The sequence below is a fragment of the Ursus americanus genome, chromosome 13, assembly GCF_024610735.1.
Source record: "Ursus americanus isolate L20-20 chromosome 13, mUrsAme1.1.p, whole genome shotgun sequence".
Lineage (NCBI taxonomy): Eukaryota > Metazoa > Chordata > Mammalia > Carnivora > Ursidae > Ursus > Ursus americanus.
The window spans coordinates 20,596,478-20,617,679 of NC_142139.1; the positions used below are offsets into that span (position 1 = coordinate 20,596,478).

The 21,202-nt window shown below is 38.8% G+C and overlaps 1 protein-coding gene across 3 annotated transcripts in view; it reads right to left on the minus strand.

The window, feature by feature from the left end:
- Positions 1–15,946: 15,946 nt before the first annotated feature.
- Positions 15,947–21,202, minus strand: part of MFSD8 (major facilitator superfamily domain containing 8) — a 35,566-nt gene continuing 30,310 nt past the window's right edge. For all 3 annotated transcript variants that reach the window (XM_087866435.1, XM_045799004.2, XM_045799005.2), the window contains one exon: positions 15,947–19,966. In XM_087866435.1, the coding sequence (XP_087722561.1) occupies positions 19,760–19,966 (207 nt within the window). In that variant the 3' untranslated portion in view covers positions 15,947–19,759. The remainder of the gene's footprint in view (positions 19,967–21,202) is intronic.

The window sequence follows — 21,202 nt, forward strand, 5'->3', positions numbered from 1 at the left end:
CAAGATTTCATTCTTCTGGATGGCTGAGTAATATTCCATTTGTGTGTGTGTGTGTATGTGCGTGTGTGTATACCACATCACCTTTATCCATTCATCTGTCAATAAACATCTGGGCTCTTTGCATAGTTTGGCTCTTGTGGACATTGCTGCTGTAAACATTCGGGTGCAGGTGCCCCTTTGGATCACTACGTTTGTATCCTTTGGATAAATACCTAATGGTGCAATGCTGGGTTGTAGGGTAGCTCTATTTTTAACTTTTTAAGGAAACTCCATACTGTTTTCCAGAGTGGCTGCACCAGTTTGCATTTCCTCTAACAGTGCAAGAGGGTTACACTTTCTCCATATCCTCGCCAACATCTGTTGTTTCCTGAGTTGTTCATTTTAGCCATCTGACCAGGGTGAGGTGCTATCTCATTGTAGTTTTGATTTGGGTTTCCCTGATGCCGGGTAATGTTGAACATTTTTCCATGTGTCTGCTGGTCATTTGCATGTCTTCTTTGTCCATTTCTTGACTGGATTATTTGTTCTTTGGGTGTTCAGCTTGATGAGTTCTTTATAGATTTTGAATACTAGCCCTTTATCTGATAAGACATTTGTAAATATCTTCTGCCATTCTGTAGGTTGCCTTTTAGTTTCGTTGTCTGTTTACTTTGCTGTGCAAAAGCGTTTTATCTTGACAAAGTCCCAGTAGTTCATTTTAGCCTTTGATTCTCTTGCTTTTGGAGACACGTCTAGCAAGAAGTTGCTGTGGCTGAGGTGAAAGAGTTGCCTGTGTTCTCAAGGATTTTGATGGGTTCCTGTCTCACATTTAGGTCTTTCATCCATTTTGAGTCTATTTTTGTGTATGGTGTACAGAAATGGTCCAGTTTCATTCTTCTGCATGTGGCTGTCCAATTTTCCCAAAACCATTTGTTGAAGAGACTATCTTTTTTCCATTGAATATTTTTTCCTGCTTTGTCGAAGATTAGTTGACCATAGAGTTGAGGGTCCATTTCTGGTCTCTCTGTTCTGTTCCACTGATCTATGTGTCTGTTTTTGTGCCAGTACCATGCTGTCTTGGTGATCACGGCTTTGTAATATAGTTTGAAATCAGGCAATGTGATGCCCCCAGCTTTGCTTTTCTTTTTCAGCATTCCTTAGGCTACTCAGGGTCTTTTCTGGCTCCATACAAGTTTTAGGATTATTGCTCCTGCTCTGTGAAAAAAGTTGATGGTATTTTGATAGGGATTGCATTGAATATATGGATTGCTGTAGGTATCATAGACCTTTTAATTTGTTCTTCCAATCCATGAGCATGGAATGTTTTTCCATTTCTTTTTGTCTTCCTCAATTTGTTTCATGAGTGTTCTTTAGTTTTCTGAGTGCAAATCCTTTGCCTCTTCGGTTAGGCTTATTCCTAGGTATCTTATGGTTTTTGGTGCAACTGTAAATGGGATCAACTCCTTAATTTCTCTTTCTTCTGTCCCGTTAGTGTATAGAAATGCAACTGATTTCTGTGCATTGATTTTATATCCTGCCACTCTGCTGAAATCCTGTATGAGTTCTAGCAATTTTGGAGTGAAGTATTTTGGGTTTTCCACATAAAGTATCGTGTCATCTGTGAAGAATGAGAGTGACTTCCTCTTTGATGATTCAGATGCCTTTTACTTCTTTTTGTTTTCTGATTGCTGAGGCTAGGACTTCTAGTACTATGTTGAACCACAGTGGCGAGAGTGGACATCCCTGTCGTGTTCCTGACTTTCTCTTCAGTTTTTCCCCATTAAGAGTGATACTCGCTGTGGGCTTTTCATATATGGCTTTTATGATGTTGAGGTATGTTCACTCTATCGCTACACGGTGGAGAGTTTTTATCAAGAAAGGATGTTATACTTTGTCAAATGCTTTTTCTGCATCTATTGAGAGGATCATATGGTTCTTGTCCTCTCTTTTAGTAATGTGGTGTATCACATTGATTGATTTGCAGATGTTGAACCACCCTTGCAGCCCAGGAATAAATCCCACTTGGTCGTGGTGAATAATCATTTTAATGTACTGTTGGATCCTATTAGCTAGTATCTTGGTGAGAATTTTTACATCCACGTTCATCAGGGATATTGGTCTGTAATTCTTTTTGTGGGGTCTTTGTCTGGTTTTGGAATCAAGGTAATACTGGCCTCATAGAAACAATTCAGAAGTTTTCTTTCCATTTCTGTGTTTTGGAACAGTTTGAGAATAGGTATTAACTTTTCTTTAAATGTTTGGTAGAATTCCACTGGGAAGCCATCTGGCCCTAGACTTTTGTTTGTTGGGATATTTTTTATTACTGCTTCAATTTCCTTGCTGGCTATGGGTCTGTTCAAATTTTCTATTTCTTCCTGTTTGAGTTTTGCTAGTTTATATGTTTTTAAGAATTTATCTGTTTATTCCAGATTGCCCCATTTGTTGGCATAATATTCTAATTGTATTTCTTTGGTGTTGGTTGTGTTTTCTTTCATTCATGATTTGATTTATTTGGGTCCTTTCTCTTTTCTTTTTGGTAAGTCTGGCTAGGGGTATATTGATCTTATTCATTCTTTCAAAGAACCAGCTCCTGGTTTTGTTGGTCTGTTCTACTGGGTTTCTTTTTTATTTCTGTATCATTGATTTCTGCTCTAATCTTTATGATTTCTTTTTTCCTGCTGGACTTAGGCTTTCTTTGATATTCGTTTTCCAGCTTCTTTTGGTGTAAGGTTGGTTGTGAATTTGAGACTTTTGTTTCTTGAGGAAGGCCTATATTGCTATACACTTTCCTCTTAGGACCACCTTTGCTGCATCTCAAAAGTTCTGAACTGTAGTGTTTTCATTTTCATTTGATTCCATGTATTTTTTAAATTAGTCTTTAATTTCCTGGTTGACCCATTCATTCTTTAGTAGGATGTTCTTTAGCCTCCATGTATTTGTGTTCCTTCCAAATTTTATCTTGTGGTTGACTTAAAGTTTTAAAGCATTGTGGTCTAAAAATATGCATTGTGTAATCTCAGTCTTTTTGTATTTGTTGAGACCTGATTTGTGATCCACCCAGTATGTGATCTATTCTGGAGAATGTTCCATGTGCACTAGAGAAGAATGTGTATTCTGCTGCGTTAGAATGAAATGCTCTGAATATATTTGTGAAGTCCATCAGGCCCAGTGTGTCATTCAAAGCCCTTGTTTTCTTGTTGATCTTCTGCTTAGAAGATCTGTCCCTTGCTGTGAGTGGGGTGTTAAAGTCCCCTACTATTATTATATTATTATCAATGATTTTCTTTAATTTTGTTATTAATTGGTTTATATATTTGGCTGCTCCCAAGTTAGGGGCATAAATATTTACAGTTGTTAGATCTTCTTGTTGGATAGACTCTTTTATTATGATGTAGTGTCCTTCTTCATCTCTTATTACAGCCTTTGGTTTAAAATCTAATTTTTCTGATACAAGGGTGGATACTCCGGCTTTCTTTTGATGTCCATTGGCATGATAAATTGTTCTCTGACCCCCTCACTTGAAATGTGGAGGCGTCCTTGGGTCTAAAGTGAGTCTCTAATAGGCAGCCTCTAGGTGGGTCTTGTTTTTGTTTTGTTTTGTTTTGTTTTGTTTACATTCTGATACCCCATGTCTTTTGATTGGAACATTCAGTCCATTTACATTCAGAGTAATGATTGAAAGATAGGAATTTAGTGCCATTGTATCACCTGTAAAGTCTCTGTTCCTGTAGATTGTCTTTGTTACTTTTGGTCTCTGTTTCTATCTCAAAGAGTCCCCTTTAATATTTCTTGCAGGGCTTGTTTAGTGTTCACAAATTCCTTTAGTTTTTATTTGTCCTGGAAATGAATGACAACCTTCTGGATAAAGTATTCTTGGCTGCATATTTTTCCCATTTAGCATATTGAATATGTCATGCCAGTCCTTTCTGACCTGCCAGGTCTCTGTGGACAGGTCTGCTGCCAGCCTTATGTGTCTTTGTCTACCCTTGTAGGTTAAGGACCTCTTGTCCTGGGCTGCTTGCAGAATTTTCTCTATCTTTGAAATTTGCAAGCTTCACTATTATATGTTGAGATGTTGGCCTATTTTTATTCATTTTCAGGGGGGTTCTCTGTGCCTCCTGTACTTGAATGCCTGTTTCCTTCCCCAGATTAGAAAATTCTCAGCTATAATGTGTTCAAATAAATCTTCTGCCCCTCTCTCTTCCCCTCATATTCTGGGACCCTTATCATCTGGATATTATTTCATGTTATGGAATTGCTGAGTTCCCTAAGTCTCCCTTCATGATCCAGTAGGTTTCTTTCTCTCTCTTCAGCTTCCTTGTTTTGCATCATGTTGACTTCTATATCACTATCTCGCTCTTCTGCCTTGTTCATCCTCATTTTTAAAGCCTCCATTTGGGACTACATCTCATTAATAGCATTTTTAATTTCAGCCAGACTAGATCTTAGTTCTTTTATCTCTGCAGTAAGGATCCTTTAGTGTCTTCTATGATTTTTTCAAGCTAGCTAGTATCTTTATAATCATTGTTTTAAATTCTATTTGGCATCTTACTTGCATCTATTGATTAAGTCCCTGGCACTGAGTACTATCTCCTTTCTTTTGGGGTGAATTTCTCTGTCTCATCATTTTGTCCAGAAAAGAAACGATGAAAGAAAAAGAAAAACAACAAAATAACAACAACAACAACAAAAACTTCAGAAAGTGTTTCTGGTATATGCTGTACACTCCGCTATTGTGTTTTGGCTGCTCTTTCCCACTGGTCCTTCCTCTATAGAGTTCCTCCTTGCTTGTAGTGGAGAGTGTTTGGACCTTTACGTAAGTATGCTTTGATTTGTTTGTCAAGATAAGCCTTTAAAGGAAAAAGGAGACGAAAAAAGAAAAAAAAGCAAAAATCTCATTCAAGACGAGAAAAGGAAAAGGAGTAAAAATGTGAACAGACTAAAAATTATAAGCCTGACTTTTTTAAAAAAAGGAAAAAGAGTAGGGAAGGAAGAAAAGGGGGGGGGGCAGAAAGAAGCAGCAGCCTGATCTGAAAAATAAGAGTAGGAAACAAATGTATAAAAAATTACAAACCTGATACAAAAAAAAAAAAAAAGAGAAAGAGAAAAAAAATATATATATATATAATAAAAGATAAAGGATAGAAAATAAAAAATAGAAAAATTAAAATTTTTAAAAATTTAAAAATTAAAAAAAAAAAGCAACGCTGGTCCTATATCCACCTTTAGCTGATGTTCTGGAGGATTCTTTAATCAGACTTGGTAGATGCAGGGGCCTGTGCTGGTCTCCTGAGGGAGCTGGGCTGGCTTGCAAGCTGACTTGCCATTGTAAAAGATGTCCCTGGCAGGGGCAGTGGGGTGGGGTTTAGTCCAGGGGACACAAGTGACCACTGGAGGTGCTGTGTTTCTCTCTGAAGTCCAACTGTTCTGGGGTGAGGGGAGGGAGGGGTGGTGGAGGAGTAAGAATAGGGCATCACCCCACCCTCTTGTCCCCCAGGAGGGGAACTCACAGCCACTATCATTCAAAAGGTCTAGAAAAGCAAACAGTCTCCTGTGTCCCAGGCTTTTGTCACTTCCCTGTCCTTAACCTGTCTGTGCCCCGGGCCGTCGGCACACCCAGAGCCACAGATCTCTTGTATTTTATCTCTGGTTCGTGACTGGCATTCAAAACTCCCAAGTTTTAGAAGCCTGGGATGATGCGGGCCCACTCCCGTCCCTCAGAGGAGAGGCTTGGGGCGTCCCAGCACCATCCCGTCCCCCAAAAGCAGTTGCACAGTGCGCACGCGGAGACTACAGTTTACTGTAACACTCTTCGAAAAGCTGGCACCAGATCATCACCCGTCTTCACACAACTCAGTCCCCTGCTCCCTTCTGGCCCAGAAAAGCCGTCACAGAGGCTCGAAGCTCTTGTGGCAGACAGCGAAAATTGGCAGCCAGGTTATCTGCAATCTGCTCTTGTCTGCTTTCTCCTCAGTTCTGCCTCAGAAAAGCCGCCGCTCTGTGCACACTCACAGGTGTGGCCTATTGTGGCTCACAGCACAAAGTGAGGAGGTTTTCCGCCCTCCGCACACACCTCTGTCCCTGCTGACTCAACGGCTCCCGCCTGGCCCTCTGTCCTTGGAGAGGCTCAGCACGCTCTTGCAAACGCGCTCCGGAAGGGCCGTGAGCTCTCCCCGTGCAACGCACGGGGTCTCCTCACCACGGCTCATTGTGCCATCCAACCCACGGCGCTCTCTCCCATTTTCTCCCTCTCCCTGATTTTGCTCCAGGAAAAGGGCGCCCTCCCTTTGTAGCTGCTCGGCTTTCCTCTCCCCCAAATCACAGCTCTGCGCCTCGAATCTGTCAGGTTCTTTCCCTCCCACTATGCAGATTGTTTTCATAATCCTCAGCTTGTTTTCCTAGTTGTTCAAAATAGTTGGATGTTGGTCTAGCCGTGTTCCAAAGACGAGGCAAATCCAGGGTCCTCCTACGACTCCACCATCTTAATTCTGCCCCTAGTATTTCTTTATCTACATGAAAGGTTGTAGATGAAGGTTGAACACAAAAATGATTATCACAAGCTTAGCTAACAGTAATCACTTCACATAGTTACACATTTTTTTTCTTGTGGTGAGAACTTTGGGTGTGTGTGGGAGTATTTAGTTAAAAACATTTTTTTGAGTATAGTTGACACACAATGTTACAGTTGTTTCAGACGTGCAATGGTCGTGATTCTACTCCACACATTATGCTCTGCTCACCACAAGTGAAGCTAATTGTGATGAGAACTTATAAGATCTCGCTTAGCAACATTCGAATATACAGTGTTGTTGACTGTAGTCACCATGCTGTATATTATATCTCCAGGACTTATTTATCTTATAACCGGAAGTTTTTACCCTTTGACCACCTTCACCCATACCCCATCTTCAACCCCCGCCCCCCTCCCACCCAGTCATCCCCTGCCTCTGGTAAGCACCAATCTGTACTGTTTCTATGAGTTCACTTTTTTTCAATTCCATATATAAGTGAAATCATACAGTATTTGTCTTTCTCTGACTTACTTCACTTAGCATTTTAATCGTTTAATATACTCCCACCTCTACCAGTACGTTTTCTGCCATTTATTTGTTAAAGAAACTGTCATTTGTTCTGCAGCATTTCTTAAGTTCTAGAATCAACTGCATCCCAATGGCACCATTTACAATGGAGCTTCTGAATTTTCCAAAAGATCTAGAACCATGATTAGATTTAAGTTTCACTGGGGTGGGGGTTAGATGGAGAGAGAAAGGGACATGAATAGTTCTTAGCTGGTACTGTTTTTACTACTAGGAATGTATAATAACTTGTCCCTTTTTGCTATACTAAGATTGACTAGTAGATTCAGGATCTGTCAGTGAGATCTATGCATTATAAAGTTCTCTATGAGTTTTCCACTCTTAATGATGATTATTACCTAGATTCATGGTTTTACTAGAAATTACAAAATGGTGACATTTCTAATTCTGTCATTCCTTTTGAATTTTCTGTCATTGATTATCAGGTTAACCAGAAATAAAGAGGATACAGAAAAGGCTGGCTTAATGCTTCATTTTTTCCTTTATTTACTAGTTCTCAAAAAAAGTTTGTGCTCTAGACACCACCAAAGGTAACTAATAAAGTGTTTGTTTTTGGTATATTTGTGAACTAATAGATATTTTTTAATTAATTTTTTATTGTGACAAAACAGCATTTCTTATACTTTTGGCTTTATAAAAGTTATTGATGTCTTCTTGATTGCACAAATATTAATAACATTTTCTTTGTGATTGTAACACTGAGCATAATCAAGTATCCTTTGGTGCCTTTTTATTCTTTTTTTTTTTTTTAAGATTTTATTTATTTTTTTGAAGAGATAGAGACAGCCAACGAGAGAGGGAACACAAGCAGGGGGAGTGGGAGAGGAAGAAGCAGGCTCCCAGCGGAGGAGCCCGATGTGGGGCTCGATCCCAGAACGCCGGGATCACGCCCTGAGCCGAAGGCAGACGCTTAACCGCTGTGCCACCCAGGCGCCCCCTTTTTATTCTTTTTTACTTGAATTCCACCTTGTGAGATCAAGATGTTGACCCCTGCTTTCTTTTAATTTGCTTGGCCTGGAACATCTGTACTTAGCATTTTATTTCTAACCTCTCTGTGTCTGTTTGAGGAATATCTCTTGTACGTAGCTTAGTGTTGAATTTGTTAGCAAAAAAGATGAAAATCCTTTTTCTTGTAAAAGATGAGTTTATCCTATTTGCATTCATTCATTCATTCATTCATTTGACAGAGAGAGAGCATAAGCAGGGGGAGTGGCAGGTAGAGGTAGAGGAAGGGGCAGACTCCCCGCTGAGCAGGACCCTGGGATCATGACCTGAGCTGAAGGCAGATGCTTAACCAATTGAGCCACCCAGGCACCCCACCTATTTGCATTTATTGATATGACTGATTTGTTTGCTGTTCTGTCATGTTTTATATATATTTTTATATGTCTTCTATATATGTGTATAATTTTTCATTTTGGGGTCTCTCTTTTTTTATAAGATCTTATTTATTCATTTGAGAGAGAGAGAGAGACAAAGATAGTGAGAGAAAGCATGAGTGGGGAGGAGAGGGAGAAGCAGGCTCCCCCCTGAGCAGGGAGCCCGATGTGGGGCTCCATTCCAGGACCCTGGGATCATGACCTGAGCCAAAGGCAGACGGTTAACGACTGAGCCACCCAGGAGCCCCTTGGGGTCTCTTTTACAAGCTCTTTCATTGTTGTATGTCTGGTATTTAGGGAACTTGCCTTCTTATTCTACTGGTTACTTCTATTGCTACCTCTTCATAATATCCTTCATTTCCTCAATTTTATATGCTGCCTATATTAGTTCTCTAACATGAGCAGTATTGAAATTATCTCATAAATTTTTCCCTATCCCTTTCCCTCTAACATTAAATGTAATATCCTTTCATTTCCAATAAATAACCTATACAGCTAACAGCAAGCTTATTCCAATCTCTCTATTCTTCCCCACTTTTTGGATAACTTTACTATATCTACATCATGAGAGCCTATAACCATTATGTAAACCCTGTCACCCTTATTTCTATCATTAGTGTTAGTTCTAGAGGTAATATATGCAATGCTCACCACCAGTCCTTATGCTGAATTGTCTCTTGTCATCTTGGTTGTTTGACATTTGTTCACAGCTCATGAAAACAGTATTCCCTGGGTTCTTCATGATAAGTTTATGGACTTTATACTTGAAGGTCAGCTTGACTGAATATAAAATATGTGACTCACACTGCCTTTTTAAAAAGTATCTTAGATATGTTAATCCACTGACTTCTGGCATAAATTATCATCACAAAGTCTGACTGCAATCTGATTTTCTTTTCTTTCTACTGTGACTTAGCCATTTTGACTTGTACCTACTTTTGTTTTCTTTTTTAAGTATTTTATTTATTTATTTGAGAGAGCAAAGAGCACAAGCAGAGAGTGGGGGAGAGATGCAGAGGGAGAGGGAGAAGCAGACTCCCCCCTGAGCAGGGAGTCCAATGCAGAGCTCGATTCTAGGACCCTGAGATCATGACCTGAGCTGAAGGCAGATGCTTAACTGACTGAGCCACCCAGGCGCCCCAACTTTTCTTTAATCCAGAATTTTTAAAATTTATTTTATTTTATTTAAATTCTATTAATTAATATATAGTGTATTATTAGTTTCAGAGGTAGAGTTCAGTGATTCATCAGTTGTATATAATATCCAGTGCTCATTACATCATGTGCCCTCCTTAATGGCCATCACCAGTTACCAATCCCTCCATCCCCCTCCTCTCCAACAACCCTCAGTTAAAAAAGCTTTTGCACAGCAAAGGAAACAGTCCACAAAAACAAAAGACAATGACAGAATTGCAGAAGATATTTGCAAATGTCTTATCAGACCAAGGGCTAGTATCCAAAATCTATAAAGAACTTACCAAACTCAACACCCAAAGGACAAATAATCCAGTCAAGAAATGGGCAGAAGACATGAACAGACATTTCTCCAAAGAAGACATACAAATGGCCAACAGGCAAATGAAAAAATGCTCAACATCACTCATCATCAGGGAATTACAAATCAAAACCATAATGAGGTACCACCTCACACCAGTCAGAATGGCTAAAATTAACAAGTCAGGAAATGACAGATGTTGGCGAGGATGTGGAGAAAGGGGAACCCTCTTACACTGTTGGTGCGCATGCAAGCTGGTGCAGCCATGCTGGAAAACAGTATGGAGGTTCCTCAAAAAGTTGAAAATAGAGGTACCCTACAATCCAGCAATTGTACTACCAGGTGTTTACCCCAAAGATACAAATGTAGTGATCTGAAGGGGCACCTGCACCCCAATGTTTATAGCAGCAATGTCCACAGTAGCCAACCTATGGAAAGAACCCAGATGTCCATGGACAGATGAATGGATAAAGACGATATGGTATATATACACAATGGAATACTACTCAGCCATCAAAAAAAGAAATCCTGGGGCACCTGGGTGGCACAGGGGTTAAGCGTCTGCCTTCGGCTCAGGGCGTGATCCCGGCATTATGGGATTGAGCCCCACATCAGGCTCCTCCGCTGGGAGCCTGCTTCTTCCTCTCCCACTGCCCCTGCTTGTGTTCCCTCTCTCGCTGACTGTCTCTATCTCTGTCAAATAAATAAGTAAAATCTTAAAAAAAAAAAAAATCCTGCCATTTGCAACAATGTGGATGGAACTAGACGGTATTATGCTAAGTGAAATAATCCAATATTTTTAATGGAATATGTGGTAGTAGATCATTCTGAGTCAATTTTTCAGATACTTGGTATGCTCTTTTCATATGTATGTTTGAGTTTTATTTTAGCAAATTTTTCTTGTATAATAGCTCGTAGAATTTGTTCTCTTTCGGTTATCTTCAAAGACTTGTGCTCTATATGTCATCTGTGCCTAGTTTTTACATCCATCACTGTCTCCAGAATCATTTTAATCTCTCTGTTATTTTAATTTTCCTTTGTCTTTTATTTCCCTTATGAAGTTATCTGTGGTGTCTTATTTACTCTTGTGTTCCTTCTAATTTGGTCTTCATGTTGAGATTATTTTTTAAATTTCTTATTCTTTCCTGAGCTTTGCCAGCAATATTTTCATTTCTTCTTCTCTTATTTCTCAATTTCCCTGAGGAATTGTCTCATTTCTAATTATGATTTATGTCATTTTTTCAAGTTTCCATTATTTCATAATTTCTTTCTGCTCATTTTATAATATTTAGTTTTTCTGTGTTTTATGGGTCAATCTATCTGGCATGCCTTTGTTGTCTAGAAGAATGCCATTTATTTCAACTGTACTATTTTCTTGTTCCTCCTCAGTATTTATTCCAGTAAATGGCACTTGTATTTCAAGCTGTTCATGTCAGAATCCTGGAAGTCATTCTTAATTTTTTTTTTTAAGATTGTAATTATTTATTTGACAGAGAGAGATAGCCAGCGAGAGAGGGAACACAAGCAGGGGGAGTAAGAGAGGAAGAAGCATGCTCCCAGAGGAGCAGGGAGCCCGACCTGGGGCTCGATCCCAGGACCCTGGGATCATGCCCTGAGCTGAAGGCAGACCCTTGACTGAACCACCCAGGCACCCCTCATTCTTAATTTTTTTTTAAGATTTTATTTATTTATTATTTGAGAGAGAGAGAGAGAGAAATTGCGAGAACAAGTAGGAGGAGCAGATGTGGACTCAATCCCGGGATCCTGGTATCACATGCTTAATCACCTGAGCCACCCAGGTGCCCCCTGGAAGTCATTCTTACCACCTTCTTTTACCTTACCTAATCAACCGATCCTGTCAACTCTACTTCTGAAATATATTTTCCATGCTATGCTTTCAACTCGCAGTCCACTGCCGATTACCTGATCCAAGTCACCGGCATTACTCATCTGAACAACTGCAGTAACCTGCTTGTCTCGAAACATCTACTCTTCCCTCCTGTATCAGTCAGGGTTTCTAGCTGCAAACATTAGAATATGATCTAGTTAGGTTAAGCAGAGAATATATTTATTAAAGGATATTCGTACAGAAAACCTCTAGGAGGGACAGAGATTCAAGCTTTGCAGTTGGGACCAATGCTTGAATAACTGAAGGTAGGAGCTGCTCCAGAAAAGACCCCCTGCCACCCCTGCTCAGCACCGATCCCCAGCCATGCTGATGAAGCTAGGGAACTAGGTTCCAGAAGCTCTGCCAGCGCTTTCTCCAAAATTTAACCACTGACCTTGCTCCTTCACCGAAGTCAATTTTTCTCATGTTGCCCACTTCCTTTTTGCTCAATTCCTTATGAAATTTCACATGAGCCAGAAACACATCTTCATGCCTTAGCTGCAAGGGTAGTTGAGAGTTTTGGCTCCTAAGAGGAGAAGCTCAGTGTGAGAAATTCTCTAAATGTAGAAGAGTTGTCAGGAAGTGAAGAGTGGCCACAAACATGATAAATGTCCTCTACATCCCATTCCAGTGCATTCTAAAATACATGCCAGATCATTCTAAAATACAAAGCTAATTGTTAAGTTTAAATTAATTGTGGAAATTTAAAAACTCAAAAGTACACATCTAAGTGTATAAGGAACCTCCATGTATCTCCTGCCTAATTTCAACAAATATTTTGCCAATCTTGTTTCATCTATTCTGATGCTCTATCCCCATTAGAGTATTTTGAAGCAAGTCCCAGACATCATGTAATTTCTATCAAATTCTTCAGTATCTATCTTTAACGGATAAGAACCTTTTACGGCATAACCGTAATACTATCACATACCTCAGAATTAGCAATAATTCCTTAATATCATCTAATATTGAGTCTAGTTTAGAATTTCTCCATTTGCCTCAAATGTATCCATTTACATTTGTTTTATTTGAAACAGGATCCAAAAAAGATCTCTTAACTTTCTTTTCATCTCTGACTTTTGATCTGTTTTTATTTTTTTATGCCTTTTTTTTTTTTTTTTTAAAGAAACTGGATATGGGGCTCCTGGGTGGCGCAGTCGTTAAACGACTGCTTTCAGCTCAGAGTGTGATCCCGGCGTTCTGTGATCGAGCCCCACATCAGGCTCCTCCGCTATGAGCCTGCTTCTTCCTCTCCCACTCCCCCTGCTTGTGTTCCCTCTCTCACTGGCTGTCTCTCTCTGTCAAATAAATAAATAAAATCTTTAAAAAAAAAAGAAAGAAACTGGATCTATAGAATATATTGCCCTCTGGGTTTAGGTGATTACTACGTAGAGATAACATTTAATTTGCTTATTCTCTGTATTTCCTGTAAACTCATAGCTTATACCTATAAGCTTGATTAGATTCTGATTTTATTTTTTATTTTTGGCATGAACACTTTAATAAGTGGTGCTGTGTACTTCCTGCTGCATCAATGAGACACATAATGCTTACCCACTTTCAATGATGTTAAAAATAATCAGTGGGTTCAGGTGTTGGCAGCCTCATTCATCCTTTAGAAAGTTCCTCATTAACTCTTTCACCTAGTTGTTTTAGACTTATTGATGATTATTTCCCATATCTATTATTTCACTAGAGGTTGCTAAATGGAGATTTTTCTATTATTCACTTTGTATTTGTTAACTTGGATTTTTTATTAAAGGGTTGTTTCTCCTTTTTTTTTTTTTTAAGATTTTATTTATTCGACAGAGATAGAGACAGCCAGCGAGAGAGGGAACACAAGCAGGGGGAGTGGGAGAGGAAGAAGCAGGCTCATAGCGGAGGAGCCTGATGTGGGGCTCGATCCCATAACGCCAGGATCACGCCCTGAGCCGAAGGCAGACGCTTAACCGCTGTGCCACCCAGGCGCCCCGGATTTTTTTTTTTTTTAAGATTTATTTATTAGAGAGAGAGAGAGAGTGTGTGTGTGTGCGCGCGCGCGCGCGCGCGCGCGCGTGCGCACATGAGTGGGGGGAGGGGCAGAGGGAGACAGAGAATCCTCAAGCCGACTCCCTGCTGAGCCTGTCACGGGGCTTATCCCATGATGCTGAGATCGTGACCTGAGCCAAAATCAAGAGTTGGACATTCAACAAACTGTACCACCCAGGCACCTCTCATTTGGATTCGTCTACAGAAAATAACTTTCCCTCATCAATATTTGATTACCCTGAAGTTTAAGCAAAAGGCAGAATAGATGCTTGAGTCTATTTTCTGGTTTTCAGAATTAAGAGCTAAAGCCCTATCAACCTCCAAAGGTGACCAATGGGTTTATTTATTTATTTTTTAATATTTTATTTATTTGTTTGAGAGTGTGTGTGCATGGGCAAGTGGGGGCAGGGGGGAGAGGGAGAGGGAGAGAATCTCAAGCAGACTGTCTGCTGAGCACAGAGCCCAATGCAGGGCTTGATCCCACAACCCTGAGATCATGACCTGAGCTGAAAACCAAGAGTTGGTCACTCAGTCAACTGAGCCACCCAGGCACACCTTTCTTATTTCTAATATCATTTTGAATTCGTAGATTTTCACATATTTATTGTGTTTAAATCAGCTATGGATATTCTTTTCAATGCTTTAATTGCCCCATTTTGGGCCAGTAGTAGTCTCTATTTGACTCCCGTGTCCTTCTGGCAAGACTTTTGTAGTCTTTGCTAACTCTCTTGCTTTCCGGCACAAGCTATCTTAGGTTCACTTGCCCCCACACTTGAAATCATCCATTTCTACAAAGAGCACACATTTCTTTTTAGAGGCCATGTTACCTTAAATGCCTTCCCATTTCTCTTAAAAGTCCAAAATACCTAATGTGATATACTACCATGTTTCCTAACATTGGTATATTACAAATAGGTTATGTCTGTAAGTGAAAAATTGATCTCTTCAGAGCTCCGAGTTGATTGGTAGGGCCTATGTTGTCTGAAGAGACTTGGTACAAGCAACTTCATGTACTTTCCACAATGGTGCATACAGTATTTTCTATGATTGCAATGATGTGAGAACAGTTGGGAGGTGTAGGCATAGTGGATAAACATATATATTTGCCAGCTCAACAGACCTTTCTTTGGTGGAAACTCCTCTTCTCCACTCAGCTTTAAATCTGTTTAGTCCGTGTAATTAAGATGAGCCTGACAGGGTTCTTCCCCTCCTGTCTCTTCCACATACAGACGATTGCATTCCCAGAATGGAAGCATGATCCATGCCTGGTTTAGTAGAGGATTCCCCTCCCTGCCCATCTGGTCAGTTCTCAGATGGGTATGCAAGTTAAAGTTGGCTACTTGGAGCCTTTTCTGATACTTCTGCCTGAGCCATTTTTCCCTGGATTTGTGAGTTACAAAAATGTTGCAAGCTTGGGGCTGCCAGTGCCCATCTTGTCGCAGAATGGAGAGTATGTGAAAATAAAGTCAAGCATGTAGAACCAAAAGAAAAAGAGAGTCCTAATGAGATTCTTTGGACTCCTAACTCAAACCATGTCAAAAGTTAAAATACCTCTTACTTACCACTGGAGGAGACCTACTGCCCAAGGTCTTCAAGGCCTTGCATTGTCCCTCTGTAGCCTCAACTAATATGACTTTTTCTCAGTCACTGTACTCCAGTCACCTTAGACCTATTTGTAGCCCCATGAAAGCCCCAATATCTTACCATCTCCAGGGCTTTGTATATGCCATGCCTTTGGCCTGAAATGCACTTGTCCCTTGTCCCACTCTTCACCAGTCCAAACCATTCTCTCCACCAAGCCTTGGTTAATCACTACATCCTTAGCAAAACAGTCCGACTTTCCTGTCAGGTCAGATCTCCTGTTAGTCACCCTCATAGCTCCCTTTACTGTTTTCGCATCACCCAGCCCTCAAGCATAATAATTTGTGTAATCACTTCACTAATTAACATAAGTCCCATGAGAAACGGCTCTGTATTTTGTTCACTGCTTTATTCCCAATAATGACATGGTGATTGGTACACAGTAGGTACCCTTTGAATATGTATTGAAAGTACGAATAAATAATTTTAAGGCTTAAGATACATACACATAATAATTTTATTAGAAAATGTACATTCACAATTTAAAATACATTAAATTACAAATAAATTTGTAGTAGTCAAAAATGGTATCGAAAATATCCTGTCACAGTAAGTTAATCTATTCTTGAGCAGATGCAAGTAAATAGTTTATACCCCCCCCCCCAACTGCCAAAACTACATACAGATCTATTTCACTTTAAGCACGGTAACATGGAGATGCTTTGTGAAATTATAAATCCCTTCAAATATAAAAATCACTTTAAGTTTTCAAAAACATATCCTTTCTGAAATACAAACTAATTTCAGCAGTTTTTTTCATATCTTAAGGTCTCCTATCATCTTTTTCAATTTATAGTCCACGTGTCCCACTCAAGACCTCAACTAGTATAATCCTCAAACTTTATCTTCCTGCCCTGTCCTCAATCCCATGTCACTTCCTTATCTTCTTTTGTGCCAAGATGTGTGGTGGTATAATCCCCCAGAAAAGAAAGCACTCTCAATAAAAAGAGAGGTGTTAGTCATTTTTGTAAGGTTATAGTTTATCTGAATTATATTTGATATTATAAATCTTGTGAATTTGGGAAACTTCTCTGTTATATTCTTGCATGGAAACAGTTTGCTAAGATAATAGCCCCAGTTAGTGGGCTTCAAATTACATTTTTCAAATATTTCTGCTAATAGGAATCACTGGTATACATAACTTAACTCTAAAATACACAATTAACTGCTCTTGCAACTTTCTGGGTTATTTCCTCCACTATAACAAATTAAGTGGTTTAGAGCGTGGAGTCTAAAGACAGATTGTTACTTAGATAAGTGTCTTAACTTCTCTGTACCTGTGTTCCTTTATCTGTAAAATGGGAATCATAACAGCACCTTTGTTATATAAGCTGGCTGTGAAAATCAAACTGTATGTTACACGGTTACCTGCAATATGGAAAGAATTCTATAAATGTTTGCTATTATTTTCATCATCACCATTATTGTTATTTCTATCACACACTATCTAAACCAAGGGTGGAGTTTACTCTTGAGGATTAGAAGTTACCCAAAAAACGTAAGACTGAAGAAAGAGCTGCAGAACATCAGGGAAGAGAAACCCCAGGACTTGATCAACAGCCAAAAACCTGGTTATGGCTCTGATAAGTCTAACTGAAGCAGAGTCTTGCTATGGGATGTGGAGATGAGTAAAAACAATCTCTAACATTTAATCAGGATGATTTCTGTCATATTAAGCTTTCTAGTAGAGCTACAAGAAGTTGGATATAAGAGTACGGCAAATTTCAATAGCAAAAAAGCCAAATAGTCTGATTTAAAAATGGGCAGAGGAGTGGCACCTGGCTGGCTCAGTCCTTACAGCATGCAATTCTTGATCTCAGGGCTGTGAGTTCAAGTCCCACACTGAGTGTAGAGCTTACTTAAAAAAAAAAAGATTTTAAAAAAATTGACAGAGGATCTGAAAAGACGTTTTCCAAAGGACATACATATGGCCAGCAGGTACATGAAAGGATTTCCACATCACTATCCTCAAGGAAATGCAAATGAAAACTACAATGAGGTATCACTTAACACCAGTGACAATGGCTGGTATGAAGAATATAAGAAATAAGTATGGATGAGGATGTGGAGAAAAGGGAACCCTTGTACACTGCTGGTGGAAATGTAAATTGGTGCAGCCACTGTAGAACACAGAATGGAGGTTCCTCAAAAAATTAAGAACTACTATATGATGTGGCAATCCCTCCTATGGGTATATATCCAGAGGAGATGAAAGCAGGATTTCAAAGAGATATCTGCACTCCCATGTTCATTGCAGCATTATTCACAAAAGACAAAACAGGGAAACAACCTAGATGTCCATCAATGGAGGAATGGATAAGGAAGATGTGTGTATGTAGTGGAATATTATTAAGCCATGAGAAAGGAGATCCTTCCCTTTGTGGCAACATGGATGGACCTTGAGGTCATTATGCTAAGTGAAATAGGTCAGACAGAGAGGGACAAATACTATATGGTATCACTTATATGTGAAATCTAAAAGAGCTGAGCTGTTAGAGACCAGAGAGCAGGATGGTGGTTGACAGGGGCTGGGGAGTGGAGGAAATGGGGAAATGTCAGTCAAAGAACTTCCTGTTATAAGATAAATAAGTTCTGGAGATTTACTGTACAGCATGGTGATCACAACTAATAATACTGTACTATATATTTAAAAGTTGCTGAGAGTAGATATCAAATGTTCTCACCACAAAAAAGAAATGATAATTATGTGATAGGACAGAGTTGTTAGCTACCGCTATGATGGTAATCACTTTGCTATATATAAGTTCATCAAATCAATGCATTGTACACCTTAAACTTACACAGTGTAACATGTCAATTACATCCCAATAAAGCTGGAAAAACAAACAAAAGATACAGGGAGAAGATATCCTTCCACAGGCCAAGGAGAGAGACCTCAGAAGAAACCAACCCTGCTGACAACCTTGATCTTAGACTTCTAGTCTCCAGAACTGTGAGAAATAAATTTGTTGTTCAAGCCAAAAAAAAAGGAAAGAAAAAAAAGAAAAAGAAAAAAACCAAGAGGACAGCAAACATAGTATAAAGTGCAGATTATAGTGTTTACTTATTTACTTTGAGATTTGAAAATAAAACTTAGAGTAGGAAACATCTGGAAAAATATTTAGAACTATTTTTGCATTTTTTGGTAATATTGATTATCCATATACATAATTCTATATCAGCATTCAACATATTTAGAGGTAGAAATGTATACATAGAGAATGTGATTTAGCCAACTTCAAGTAAACTCAGTAAACTGTTAGAGTAAAGCAATTTTACCTCAAATATTTATTTAGCTTAACTAGACTGGGACTGTCACGGCCCATGCAAATTTAAAATTCTGCAGTTCTGAATAGCTACACAGACAGTTTGAAAACTGTTGTGTCTTCCCTGTCACTACCAAGAGTTGGGAAAAGTAAATAATTAAAGTGATAGTTTTTCTCCAGAATTTAAGGGAGTTGAAAAATGCCAATAATTTTAATAAACAGTTTGCTGTTCAGTATATATACAGTAACACACTTGGCTTGCTTCTAAAGTAGTTATTATTAGTACTTGAAAGAAAATTGTAATTAGTCCTATTAAAGGTAGTGTAATTCATCTTGATCTCTTAATCCTCTTTATTGCTCAAATATTAGTATTACTTGCGCTTACCTATTAAGTTAGGGGTTACTTAGTGAGATCCTGAACTAAAATAGGACAAAGGTATAGTATTAAAAATAATGGCTTATAAAATGTCAACTAGAATGGCAGGACACGGTAAATAGAAAATTTAAGAATGATGATTTTTATTAAGAAATAAAAAGTAGGTATCTTCAAATAGAGGTACTTCTATTTAGGTAATTTCTATAATTTCATTTCTTTTGTTATGGGTAGTTCATACAGAACTCTCCTTATGGTTTCACTGCATATTTTCTTGTTATTTTAATGACACCCCTGCAGTCTGGGTTAAGAGTAAAACTTCGTATTTATAAACCATTATCCATTCACTCATGAGTTCATGCAACCCCAGAAGAGATGTTATAATAGAACATTTTTTGAAATAAGGAAATTATGAACCAGAGTGTTTTTATATTATCTAACTATTCACAATAATACGTACAATTCCCTGTATTATTCAATATATGTTCCTGTTACTCAAAATATACAATATTTGCAGCCTGACTTTTGGAAACTGACTCATAACAACGATCCAGGAGAGCCTTGGAAGAAGCCGCCCCATACGACAAGTACTTTCCATCACAAGGTTAGTACGTTACTCTTGAATCCTTCCATGCCTTACAGAAAAAGCAACAAGTCTTTTGTAAACCACAAGCAGGAGCAGGATGGTAAGTACTACTACTCCACACACGAGGCTGAATGCCCATCGTGGGCCCCAGGAAGTGTACAGCTGGCTGATGAACACGGGTCCAAGAATCCGTGCAGCACTTCCAGAAGCTGTTAACCAGCCCATGTACACACCCTGCGGCAGGGAGGGGAGAAGGAGAAGCAGACTGATATTCAGGTTTAGTTATTTAAAAAATAAGGATGATACAAAAGATAATAAGGATGATACTACTATTACCAAACTAGGATAAACTCACAAGAATCACGTTCTCCATTTTTTATTTTTAAATCAAATGTAAAACACCTCTGTATAAATACAGCAAATAAAGAACAGTAAACTTATTTGATTAGTCAGTTTAAGAAAAATATAGTAGTATAAGGGGACAAACAGTATCTGCTGAAGCCCTGGAAACCATATAATTTATTAATTACCCTTCACAGCCAACTTTTATTTTATACTTACTATCTTCCAAACACTGTGCTACGTGCTTTACACATATTGTTTCCAACATTCCCAAGTTTCTACAGTTGGTATTCTCCACATTTAACAAATGTGGAAGCTGAAGCTCAGAAAATTCAAGTAACTTGTCCAAAATATGGTTGGCTGACTCCACTATACCACAATGTCACTCTTCCAACTATTGTACCCCAAACAATCTCCCCAAGAATGTACACTGCAGCAATACTTTTAATATCCTCAAATTGAAAACAACCTAACCATCCATCAATGGTGGATTAAGTAAATAAATTATGGTATATTTAATGAATGGAATGCTAATCAGTTGCTTAAAAAAATAAGGTCTTATATCAGTAAGATCTTATAATGAAAACATCTATATGCACTGACATGGAAAGAAGGCTATGGCTATTGTAAAAAAATTCAAGACGGAAAAAATGTATGTACATGAGATATATTCTGTGTTATCTTATTTTTTTTTAAAGATTTTATTTATTTATTCGACAGAGATAGAGACAGCCAGCGAGAGAGGGAACACAAGCAGGGGGAGGGGGAGAGGAAGAAGCCAGGCTCATAGTGGAGGAGCCTGATGTGGGGCTCGATCCCATAACGCCGGGATCACGCCCTGAGCCAAAGGCAGACGTTTAACCACTGTGCCACCCAGGTGCCCCAGTGTGTTACCTTTTTCTAAAAAGGCATGAGTGTGCATATGCTTAAACAGGTATTGAAAAATGCAAATGAAGTGAACAGGGGTCAACTTTAGTGTGTTGAGGCTAAGGGGAGCTTTCATTTTCTGCTATACAGACTTCAAACCATTTGAATTTTATTACAACTATCATACACTGCTTTTGTAATTTGCTTTTATTCCTGATTTTGAAAATTTAAAAATACAATTTTATACATTAAAAAACTCAG